Genomic DNA, 13,059 nt, shown 5'->3' on the forward strand with positions numbered 1-13,059 from the left:
AATTACAAACGAAACCAGCATATAAAATTATAATATACTTTATTTATAAGCTAAGCCGATCATTTTAAATTGTACAAACGAAAATGTAAAAATGCTTGAATGCACATGCACACCCCATAGTTTTAAGGTAGTTCATACCACCAGTAGGATTCATACTCTCAAAAAATGGAACCACCGAGCAAGAGATAACCAGCAGATTAGCACAGACAAGAACATGTATTAAACAAATGAACGGAGTACTGTGGGATAGACAGATTACCAGAAATATAAAGAAGAAAGTTTATAACACCTTGGTACGCAGTATAATGACCTATGGAGCAGAGAATTGGGTAATAAATAAACGAAACAATTCCAAAATCACAGCAACTGAAATGGAGTTCATGAGAAGAAGCTGCAGAGTGACAAAAATGGATCGCATCAGAAATAAGGAGATAAAAAGAAGAATGGCAGTAGAACAAGACATACTCAGCTACATCGAAGAAAAACGTTTAATTTGGTATGGGCATGTGAGAAGAACAGATCATACAAGGTGGATAGCAAAGATTTCGGATTGGAGCCCAATAGGAAGGAGGAAAAGAGGTAGACCCCGAAGATCATGGAGGGATGAAGTGGACGAGGCCATGGAAAGACGAGACCTTAGAGATAAAGAATGGCAGAACAGAAAGGACTGGAGACGTTGGCTGAAAGAAGGAAGGCGGCGACAGCTGTAAAAATCCTTATATAGATAGATAGAGGTAAAAAAGTCGCTTTCTGTTTAAACTAATCGTGCATACACATTACATATCAAGTAAATACTGATCTTCAGATTAAATTTAACATAATATATATAAAAGGCCTATCAGGTGTTTTATACCAGCCGCACAGGCTTAGGCCCTTCAGGCAGGGCAAATGAAGACCTTCTCGTGAAACCTGAGCATCGAGGTCATGTGCGACAAACATGGGCTTGGTGGCCAGAACTCTCGGATGCCCAGCCGGTGAGGAGAACAAAATTTATTTTGCCAAATCGGCGGCTGAGTGACCCAGCACACACATATTTCGGGCAGAGAGTAATCAACTTAGGTTGGTGGTTCTCTGTTCAAAACACACACTTTTTTAGAGACTTAAGTCCCGTACTAGTTTAAAAATTATAAAGGTACATTACTTACCGGCAACTGTTTTGGACATTTATCCAATGCTAAAGAGAAGTTTTGGTACAAAAATGCACCGCCATTGGAAAAACAATGGATAATTATCGGATGGTTGTCAAAGTTCAAATCAAACAATAGTTTGACTAGTTTTTCTCCTATCGATATCATTTGATATCTTCTTAGAAACAAGCATTTTATAGGAGCCGTGTACCTCAAAGTAATAAGTCTAAAAAATAAAATAATACTTTTAAAATCAATCAACATAATTTCAGATCAAATATTGTTTTATTTTTCATTACAACAGTACTAACGATATTTTACAATGAAGAAACTTCTAATGTAATTGATGTATTTGTAAAATTATTATAATAATGAAAATATTCAAAAAGATTAAAATTTGCAAATCCGCATTAGCAAACTGATCCAAACTAAGTCGAAATTTTAGTAGATAAATGTATCAATTGATCAATCACGGGCTTTATTCCTCTATCAAAAAGAGTACTGACGTTACAACTTGATACTGTTCTTCTTCTTCTTCGGCTTTTTCCTATTATGAGTTCGCTGTTTTCGTTCTTCACAGCACTATATTCTCCCATTCACCTTCTCTGAGGTCTCTATATGTCATACATAGCTTTTCCTATATATATATATATATATATATATATATATATATATATATATATATATATGTTTTCCATCTTGTAGGAAGTCTTCCCGTCCGTCTTCTTCTCGGCGGGTCCCAGTCCAATATTATTTTCAGCCACTTGTGCTCTGGCATATTCTTTGCCCTCTACATGTTCTGTTTTCCAATTTTTTTGTAATTGGGGGCATTCTACTTCCATTCTTATTTCCTCTATATTTATTCTATTCTCTCTGGTGATTCATAGACATCTTGTAAAGTCCAATTCAACTGTTCTTATTCTATTTTGTGTTATTGTTGTTATTGGCCATACTTTCGCTCCAAATATGGCAGTAGTCAGCACTAAGTTCTAAAAGATTTTTTTTTGTTGTCTTTAGTTTGAGTATTGTTCCATATTAGTCCATGGAGTGTTTTTGTGACTTGTTTTTCCCGTGCTATTTTTATTTCTATATGTTCAATACAAGTTCTCGACTTGTATGAAACAGGTCTTGAACAGGTTTTGATCAGGTTTTGAACAGGTTTTGATCAGGTCTCGAACAGGTCTTGATCAGGTCGTGAACAGCTTTTACAAATGTTAAGCAGTTTGCATGACCTGATCGGCTTGAGCGTGGAGTGGGGACGAATGTAGACGGAGCTTGTGACGTCAGAGGTTAAAGATCGAAGTGTCTTCAAGGGGCTACTCTTCTACTCTAAACAAAGCCAAAAGAATAAATCCTTGAAAAAGGGATAACATAAAAGGTCACAATACAAACATTCAATGGAAGAAATTAAAACACACAATACATTACAAAAAAGTAAAGATAAACTCAATAAAAAGTGCCAAAAAAAGAAAAAAGACTGAATGATCGACTAAATACTTTAAGAACAGAAGGATCATTAAAACTATAGACAAAAAAGAATATACTAAGATACACAGAGAAATACAAAAGAAGATAAAGGAAGCAAAGCAAAATTGGTTGAATAAGAAATGCTGTGAAATAAAAAATCTACAAGAATTACACGCTCGATAAACAGATATAAGAAGATTAGATAAATCACCGAAAGCTACAGACGCGGGTACAAAAATACTAATTGACGTCAACGGACAGATAGCAGTAGATAACAAAACAAAAATACGAACATAAAAAGAATATATAGGTCTCTTTTAAGATGAAAGATTCGATCCAACAATATCGGAAGAACCAGAAAGCGGACCAATGATAATAAATGAAGAGGTACTATATTCGCTCAAGAATATGAAAAACGGAAAGGCTTTGGAAAATAGTTTCTTAAGACACCAGCAGGGTAACACAAGCTAACTTTGATGTGGGTGTCATGATATAAAGGATCATCATCATCATCATAAGTGGCTCGACAATCCGTTGTGGATCTTGGCCTGCTCACAAAGAAGTCGCCACTCCTGTCGATTCCTGGCAACTTCCCTCCATCTTCTAACCCCTAGAATCTGTAGGTCTTCTTCCACATCATCAATCCATCTCATTCGTGGTCGTCCTTTGCTTCTTGTGCCCTCTGGTTGTGAAAATATAAAGGATATAAAGGATAAGTTTGGTAATAAAATTGCTGATAGTCTTTCATAACAAAGAGCTAATACTTCTTTTATCGTACCAGAGCTCTTATGTAAAAAAGCACCCATAGTTTAGGATCCAATATTGCCCTCGCTATGCAACAGTGTTCTTGAAGCTTCAAAGGAATAAACTAGATCTGTGGGACTAAACATTGAGGTAAGATTTACACAAAAGATATGTCAGGTTGTCGTGAAAATTCACGAGACCAATCGACATATTTGAAATATTAAAATCTGCAAAATCAAAATCATAGAGCCAACAACAGAAATTTCTGGAACGAACAAAGTAAGAAATGTCAGAGAAACAAAACGAAAAGATCTCAGTCAAGTAAGAGGCAAACATAACCAAATAAAGACAGATATGACAGGACTACCAGAGCTGGTAGTGGAAATATTATGAAGTATCAGGAAGAAACTGAAGAAACAGTATCAATTGAAAATCAAATGGAAAAAATAAGAACTAAGAATAAGAAGAAGTGTTGTGAATTGTCTAGTTTCTACAACATAATTAGAGAGCCAGACGGTGGAACTGGCTAAGTATGAAAACTGGATTAAATAATCCTTCGTCGAAATGGCAATAAGTAATCAAATTATGTTGTCCTTCCCAGGGCGTACCAATTTATATCACGAGTTGTCCCATCATAGTCCCATCATCATGCCCCATCACGAGGCGTACCATATTATGTTGTGATTTGTCTCCTTTCTACAATATAAATAGCTAGCTAAACGTTGGAACTGGCTGAGGATGAAAACTTGGGTTAAATAATCCTTCGTTAAAACTATTTCTAAGTCGAAGTCGTAATAATAAATGTTCGATGAATTTAAAAACACTTTATTTTATGTTGCACTGTTACAACAATTATACTTATTACAAACGTATTTAATTAAAACTTCTTATTTTTCTGCTATCTACAAAAAGAAATTTATGTAGTGCGCATTTATTTCAAGTGATTGAAATTACACTTTGAGCTTGGCGAGAGAAATATAATGCCGAAAAGCTGGGATAACTGTTTCACATGGGAACCAAATATCATCTAACGCCGCTCCAATCCACTAATTTATAGTAAAAGCAAAGAACCGCCAATTTCACCGATTTTAACGTTTTGTAACAAATTTTAATACAGTGGGTTAATTCTTTCAGCAAATAAACGGTTTTTGCAATATAATTACTGAAAAAATGCATGAATCAAACAATAAACTCGAAGATTTATTGCCCTTTAAAAAAGAATTTAGAACAATAAAAACTAATGACACACTTCCAGATAAAGATTAAGCCTCCCTTTTAGCGAAGGTAAGTAGGTCAAATAACAATTTTACAAGTTTACAATGCTAGTTGAAAAAACGGACTTTTTAAACTTGTTTTTTAAATACGAACAAACATTTCATGACCAGTTGTGATGAAAGAGTAAGAGATTATTGACGATATGTTAAGATTTTAATAAGAAGCAATAAGTAGAATAGAAATAGGAAAAGCCAGTGAATAAAGTTTTTTCCGAAATGACAAAGTGAATTGGGGAAGAAGGAAAGGAATGGTTGCTGGAAATAATGATTAAAGGTATTGAGAACAAATAAAATGTCCAGTGAATGGGAAAATAACTTATTGTTTCCTAACACAAAAGAAAGCAGAAGAAGTAATGTGCATAAACTATGAGATATATGCCCATCATCACTACAAAAGAGGTAGAAGAAAAACTAGGGAACGAATAAATAGCATTATATCCAAAAGACAAACAGTTGACAGCACAAGCAGACTACAACATACGAGATCATTCGTAAAAAAAGGTTCCCTATGCCGCTGAGAAAGAATGCGACGTACTGGGAGAAATCTGGCACCACTGACTTACGCATCAACTCTTCCTCGCTCTCACACCATCACTAACGCCTCTATGCATTGCTTAGTGCCAACCTAGCAGCCTTCGAAGATAGAGCTTTCGATCACTGTTAGCGCCAGATGCGAAATTCGTGCTGGAGTTCAACTATAGACATTCATAGTCAGTTAATCGAAGTTTATGGAGAAAGGTGCATATATGTTCAATTGTTCGCAAATAGTAGAGAGAATTCAGTGAAGGCAGAACGAAAATTCACGATAAAGATCGGAACGGAAGGCTTTCAGTTTCAGACGAAATTTCAGTCGAAAAAGTTGAACAAAAATTTCATTGAAAATCAGAGGTTTGCCATTTACGACCTTGTTTTGCGAATTTCTGAGACTTCTCACACCTCAATTAATTTCCAGTGGTGTAAGGCTTCTCCATGGTAACGCTCAACCTTATGTCTCACATCAAACTGGTCAACATCAAACAACTGCTAAGAGAATTTGGCTGGACTATTGTGTCTCACCATCTCCCCCTTCAGTCCAGACCTAGCGCCAAGTGATTATCACTTATTCCCAAAATTAAAGGAACACTTGAGTGTCTAACGCTTTAGTACCGACGATGAAATCAAGGTTACTCGATTCCTCATTGGATTGGCGGTAGAATTCTATAACATGGGGATAGAATAGTTGGAGCATCGTCTGCAACAGCAACGGTGATAATGTAGAAAAAAAGCGTATGTAAGTTTTTAGTTTTAAAATGATGTATAATGATTAGAACAAAAATAAAGCTGTCTATTTTGACAAACCATGGGAACCTTACTTTACAAATGGCCCTCGTATAATCAAAAAAATAATGATCAGGGAAATATCTTACGTCCTAAAAGTTCTGACACAAAATTCATTGGCTTTAATATTAACAAAAACAAAATATTAGCAAGTTGCCTTTGGAAACAAAAGTTTGTTTACTGTGTTTTCGCTTTCGTATAAATTAAAGACTGGCTTGTCAATACAGATCTTTTAAGAGTGCAATATCGTTCTAATTGAGGAGGAATGGAAGGGCAACTCAAGCTCAACTCTTTCGTATACCAAGACGCTGTCGTCAACTGAGGCGGATAAACTTTACCAATGAAAAAATTATTATTTTGGATAACAAAAAGTATTTCACTTTGAGTAATTCTGAAATGAAAGGAAATGATGGAGATAACGTAGAGGAATGCCCTTACAATGTTAAATACAAACACAAAGCCACATTTGCAGATAAAATCCTTGTCTGGTGCGCAATTTCTAACAAGGGTATATCCCGACGTTTTGTGGGAAAAGTGAGGAGTGAAGCTTTGAATAGTCAGAGCTATATTGATAACTGCCTTTCCAAACTGCTCAGTTGGTCCACGAACATTATGCTAATGACGATATTTTGTGTTGGTCAGACCTACCAAGCTAGTTTGGCCAGAATACTACATACCTTTTGTTCCCAATAATGATTATCCTCCAAACTTGCGACAGGATCGTCCAATACAGGATGTTTGGGCTTTACTGTCTAGGAAGGTTTTTCATGGAGGCTAGGAAGCCCAAGATGAAGAACAATTAAGGCGGCGAATTTACGAAAAACTGAGGAGGAGTTATAATTTTATGATTACTAGTTAGTGTTTAAATAAATTTATTCATTCAAAAAATCCGATAAATATTTTGTGCCAAAATTTTTAGGACATACGTTAACATATGTATATGAAACTTTCATAGACTTAAAACTGTTTTCTTCTTAATAGACCGCAAAGTAATTTGGAACCTTACGCAGGTGCTGGGGATATTAAGAAAGTTTTACAAGATTTTAGAAGTGCGTACAGAACAATGGAGGGAAAATTACAAATGGGAAGATAGTTCATAAGCCCATTTATAGTGCTGGGTGAGACAAAAAAAATGGTATGCAATAAATAATACGATATTTGGAATAGAAGAAATCAGTCAGCAAACAAAATACAAATACGGTTCATGGTAAAGTGAATGAACTAGAGTGAAGAACAATTTACCATTGCATTGAATAATGTTTACTGTATGTGGTGTAAAATTGTTTTTATTATACCTAAATCTTTCATGCAGTAATTTTAAAAATATACCCTGTAGAAATCAAATCCTTATCTGCATTATGTATATATCCTTCCATAAATACAACATTGAAAATCAATATAATCGTATATGTTTTACTTACAGCCATTAAATTATTGTCAGTATAGGTATAGTATAGATTTCAGTCTGTTAACTTTTTTGACAAGATCTTTTATATTTTAATATTTTTTAAATATATGAATTTAACAGCCGGCCGGAAAACCACTTACCCCTTCTCCTCGTAGATTTGCGAATATTTCGCTAAATATTTGTCTTGACATCCTGCCCAACCGAATAATAGGATCACTGGTATTTTCTCCTCGTTCACTATGAACACGAAATCATGGTCACCGTTTTGATTGTAGTTAAAATTCGGATTTGGAAATTTTATGTAATATTCCAGGTTATCCAGGTCCGCCATTTTCGTACTTATTGCGCGTGAACAATAGTTATTGATTTTGAATGGAGAAACTCTGACTTTGACGTATAATTGATGGGAAAGAAATTATAGGTTCCAGATTAAATCATAAACTAAAATGAATAAGAAATTACGAAGATACTAATAGAAATATTATTTTTCGAATAATAGAAATATATTTTTTTATAATTATCACAAATATAAACAGAGGTAAAAAAATTAATTCAAGAAATAAAAAAAAAGTTTTACTTTATTATAGATTCTATAAATTGAACAGTTAATTTACTAATATAGTTTGGCATTCAAAATTAAATGACAGCAAACAGTAAAGTGAAATGCCATTTCTTTACAATACTCAACTGCTCTTTAGTGTATAGTGCACACATCAACGGAAGACAGATGAGGATATTTAAGATAATTTCTACAACACCTCTAGAGTTGCTCCCCTCTCCAATCAAGTATTATATCAATAACTCTTCCTAAGTATAGCTATAGATATGATATGAATACTATGTAAAGTCATGAATACTTTGATGTCAAAATGGACAATGAACCTACCCCTAACCTATAATGGACAAACATTGTGTCTCCACAATTTATACACATTGAATGTTCAATGCTATATCGCAAACTAAATGAGGTTATGTATGAGGTAAAAAACTAAATGCGGATATTATAATTGTGACTGAAAGCGAAATAAATGGACAAGGGTCCGAGAACTTGAGAGGATATGACCATTTTTAGAGCGGAGTCTCAAGAGATAAAAGGAGCAAGAAAAAGTGTCTGTTTCAATCAAAAGAGGTCTACGACACTGTGAGTATATGGAGTGAATGACAATTCACTTATCCATGACAAAGAAGAACTAAGAAAACTTGTGGATTTAAACAGTCAAACTAGAACGAAAACAACGTAGTAGATTTTTTTGACGAAAACTCCATCAGTTATAATAGGAAAAGGCTAATAGGAGTATGTGAACAAACGGAATTAAAGATTATTAAGGGTTTTTCAAGCACACGTGGGTAGAACACACACAAAGTTTAAAGTCAATTATAGATTACGACATCATCATTATCAGTAGCTCGACAACCCTTTCTGGGTCCTGGCTTGTTCTAAGATTTTCCGCCATTAGGTTCTGTTCCTTGCTTTGTTTTTCCAGTTGGTAATCTTAAGTGTTTTCAGATCTTGTTCCATGTATCTATGTTTGGGTCTTCCCTTTGACCTTCTTCCTACTGGTGTAGATATAGACAAAACCATCTTCATTACTCACTCCAAGTTATCCATTCTCGTCAGATCCGTAAAAGACCAAATGAAGACCATGGTGTCTACGAAATACCTTGTTCCAGTTGCCCACGTTCATACATAGAACAGACAAACCGACGAATCCATAACCGTATTTACGAACATTCTCTATCAGTCAGACATTCCGATACTGCTTCAGCCCTAGCCCAACATCATATTCAGACAGGCCATAAAATAGATTTCGAAAAAGCAAAAACCATCGCTCCCATCCGCTACTTAAAATCGAGAATCATTCGTGAAGTCATCGAAATTGAAAAACGGCCCAACAGCTTTAATACGCGCGATGACGCTAAATTGCCAGCAACATGGCTACCGCTACTTCAGCGACCCCTCACCCCAACCCACACCGTTTGGGCCACGTCATACCGTTTCCACACATACTGGTGGTATAAAAGCAGCCACACAGGGTAAGACCGGTCGGCACTCGACACTTAGGAGTAGGCAGATTGAGACCTCAGTGCCGTTTGACGTTTCTTGTATTTATACAGAACACGATACTGGTACGTCACGAGTGCGGGGAGTAGGCAGATTGAGACCCCGAACTCGTACAGAATCGTATCAATCTTGAAAATGGCTCCCAAGTGGGTGCCGAAACGTCGAGCCTTAAATTCTCAACGCAGTTCTTCCCGAGAGAACTTAGTGATTTTCATATATCCTCTTTTCCTACCTCTATTAGAAATTTTTCTAGCAGGCGCTTTTGGATAGGGCTGAGTAAGTTCTGAAAATACAAAATTATTAAATCTAAATACAGATTTTATATTAACTGGATTAGCGGATTTGTCCCAAGACTGAAAACACATCAAAGGTAGATCGTATATGCCCAGGGTTTGTCCAGGATGAGAAAGCGTCCATGAATCTGCTGCCTAATTAAAAAAAGTTTTAAATGGACTGAAAACAGTTCGATCCAAAGGTTGGAGTGTATTTGAGGTATGCGGGGGAAGCGTAAGGATTACAATGCCGTTGGTTCTGCAAAACTCCACGTCCTCCAAGGATATATACGACTCATGGTTGTCCATTACAAACATAACCCGATTTTCTGGGGAACATCTAACATTTTTCACAAAGAATTTCAAAACAGATAAAGTTTTGACATGTCATCCAACCGCTGGGATACGCTAAACCTAAAGGGTCGTCATAACTGACTTTATCATTCTGGTAGCATCAAACCTTCGCCGTGGAAAAATCCAACCTGGTAGTAAAGCATTCTCATTTGCACAAATAATACCAACATTGGTCATGAGTTCCCCTCTTTCCCTGTATGTTACTTTTCCTATTTGATGTTCACCTTTTCCGCCTACTATTTTTTGAACACGCTGGACAGTTACAGTCACGCCCTTCTAAAAAAATTGCGTATTTAATGTGATGAGAACAATTTTATGTACCTACCTACCGCATCTAAGTTATAAATTTGAGCCGGTATAAAGGAATAGCGAGTAAACACATCTAATTTGTTTTGGAATATCCCCACATTTGTTCTGTTAAAACTAGTCTTCTTCTTCTTCTTCTTCTGGTTCCTATCCGTTTCGGATGTTGGAAATCATATTGGCAATCATGACCTTGCTCGCTGCGGCTCGACACAGTTCCGTTGAGGTTTTCTTAAACCATGTTCTTAAATTCCGCAGCCATGATATTCTCCTTCTACTGGGTCCTCGCTTACCTTTGACTTTACCTTGCAATATAGACTACACCAGGGAGTAACGGTGCTGATTTCTCATAACGTGTCCCAGATATTGCAATTTTATGCGTTTGATCGTAAACACAATCTCTGGTTCCTTCTTCATTTTTTCTAGAACTTCCTTGTTCGTGATCCTTGCTGTCCATGATATTCTCAGCATTCTTCTATAAAGCCACATCTCAAATGCTTCAAGTTTTTTAACAGTGGTGTCTGTAAGCGTCCATGCCTCCGCCCCGTACAACAACACAGAGAAAACATAGCATCTCAAATGTCTCATTTTTGTATCTAGGGATATGTTGTGACTTTTGAAGATGGCGCTCATTTTTTTAAAGACCGTTCTTGCCTTTCCTATGCGGCACTTTATTTCCTGTACATTGCTCGATTGTTCGTTTATAATAGTTCCCAGGTAGCAATACTGTTTTACTCGCTCTATCTGCGTCCCATTAATGTATAGATGAGCCCCATTTATATTCTCCTTGCTGATAATCATTTGTTTCGTTTTGTGGGTATTAATGTTTAGTCCGTACTGTTGAATGTACTCGTTTATTCTGTGCATTAGCCTCTGAAGTCCCTCTAAACTATCTGCTATCACCATGGTGTCGTCTGCATATCTAACATTGTTTACTCTTTCACCATTTAGAAGAATGCCTTCGTCTGTTCCGTAGAGAGCCTCGTTAATAATTTTCTCTGAGTACATATTAAATATCAACGGCGATAGGATACATCCCTGTCTAACTCCACGTAGTATTTTTATGTGATCTGTTTCTTCTCCGTTAATTTTCATGTATGCAGTCTGATTCCAGTATAGTTCTGAAATTATTCTGAGGTCTTTGTCATCCAGCTCTGCTTCTTTTAAAATGTTTATCATCTTTTGATGTTGAACTCTGTCAAATGCCTAAAACTAGTCATACGTGCTAAACTAGTTACTTCTAGTTTTCTTACTGATAGCCTTGGGTGTCGTCGCATGAAATTTGTAAACCAACACTCTGATGCCAATTTTGTCAGTTCCCATTTTTCTGGTTTTTTTTTTTTCATTTCTAACAGCGTATTCATAGGCTTAACTTCTAGTTAATTTGGATGTAAGACCATAGAACATTGACGAATCTTTAAGCAAATAATTTTCTAATTAAGTTTCCATTTCATTTGTGAAAATTTGTGATTTATGAAAATCTCTTTAAAATTCATTTGTTCCATTCCAATTAATTTTGCGCTCTTGACGTAATTTGCTAAGCGGCTTTTGGTCACCCATAGTGCTTAGCGCTCTTCCGGATACCCAAGTTATTTTTTATTACAGCCTGGAAGGCTTGTTTCATAATTAAGGAGTCAAAATCTCTGTAAGTTTTTTGTTGTAAATGTTTGACATTTTACACTGACTATCCTACAAAATAAAAATCCATATTTATTATTTCATAGGAAGACAATGGAAAGAGTTAGGAGACTCTGGACATCTGTCCATTGTCTACTCTGTATACACAAGAAACATTTTTTCGTCACAGAATGTAAAGTGTTCAGACATAGACGATTATTGAGATATAACCTCAAACTATATGTGTTTATCAAACTCTCGCCAAAATACAAGATTATAAATACTTTTCATATTAGAAGCATAGCTTACAAATATACCATCTGAAATTACATGATACTTACCAAAAACACAAAATATTCAATATACTTATTTAACACTATCTTTTTACTAAAGTTCTCACTTGGTACCTAAACACGAAACCCTATTTACAACGATTCTTTTAGCGGTTTAGTAAAGTCGCTAATCATACTTTTCCCGGGAAATTTAAACGTATCCATTCTCTCCGTGTGTCCAAAGTTTCCTAAGTCTCCCCTATATAGAAAGAGATAGAGAGGGAGTATCTAAAACAGCTCTAATAATGAACATTGTTCTCACTTCTCACCCGTTTAATTCTCACGTGCTAAAACCCTTAAAAAGCATGAAATATTACAATAATTTTTAATCAAACAACACAATAACTTTTAAAGTAGTGTAACAACTATCAGTATCACCTTACCTGTGTACTACCACAATTTTATTCTATCAGTCACCAGGACCTTGAATGCAAAATTACTGTGATTAGAAAAGTATAACTCACTAAAGAAAGTATTTCTAGCCCCACAAATGCTAAAGATAGGAGTATTCAAAACATATAATTAGTCCGGGGAAAGTCAAGTCTAAATACGGTATTTTGACTATATTCGTGTCGTTCAGTTGAACATACGAAAATTTAGCAGTTACAGAAGTTCAAGGGTGTTACAAATTCCATTAGTTATTTTAAATAAATTGTGAATATCATATTGCACATACCCAGTTTTCAAGGCAGTCAATTCTAATTTTTTATGAATTGCCTAATAATAATTAATGTATTTCTAGTTTAAAATGAACAAATTTGCTGGACACTAAATAAGGAACA

At 35.5% G+C, this 13,059-nt stretch overlaps 2 protein-coding genes across 4 annotated transcripts in view; both read right to left on the reverse strand.

The window, feature by feature from the left end:
- Positions 1-13,059, reverse strand: part of LOC140437569 (myrosinase 1-like) — a 370,048-nt gene that overhangs the window by 260,606 nt on the left and 96,383 nt on the right. The gene's annotated exons all lie outside the window — the stretch shown is intronic.
- Positions 1-13,059, reverse strand: part of LOC140437565 (transmembrane protein 53-A) — a 34,492-nt gene that overhangs the window by 16,281 nt on the left and 5,152 nt on the right. For 2 of the 3 annotated variants that reach the window (XM_072527165.1, XM_072527167.1), the window contains exons 2-3: positions 7,478-7,778; positions 1,146-1,353 (exon numbers count right to left, since the gene is read on the reverse strand). In XM_072527165.1, coding sequence (XP_072383266.1) covers positions 1,146-1,353; positions 7,478-7,668 — 399 coding nt within the window. In that variant the 5' untranslated portion in view covers positions 7,669-7,778. Of the gene's footprint in view, positions 1-1,145; positions 1,354-7,477; positions 7,779-12,286; positions 12,620-13,059 lie in introns of those variants that run through there. The other variant, XM_072527166.1, reaches the window with a different exon arrangement.

Source organism: Diabrotica undecimpunctata, chromosome 3 (assembly GCF_040954645.1).
Source record: "Diabrotica undecimpunctata isolate CICGRU chromosome 3, icDiaUnde3, whole genome shotgun sequence".
Taxonomy (NCBI): domain Eukaryota; kingdom Metazoa; phylum Arthropoda; class Insecta; order Coleoptera; family Chrysomelidae; genus Diabrotica; species Diabrotica undecimpunctata.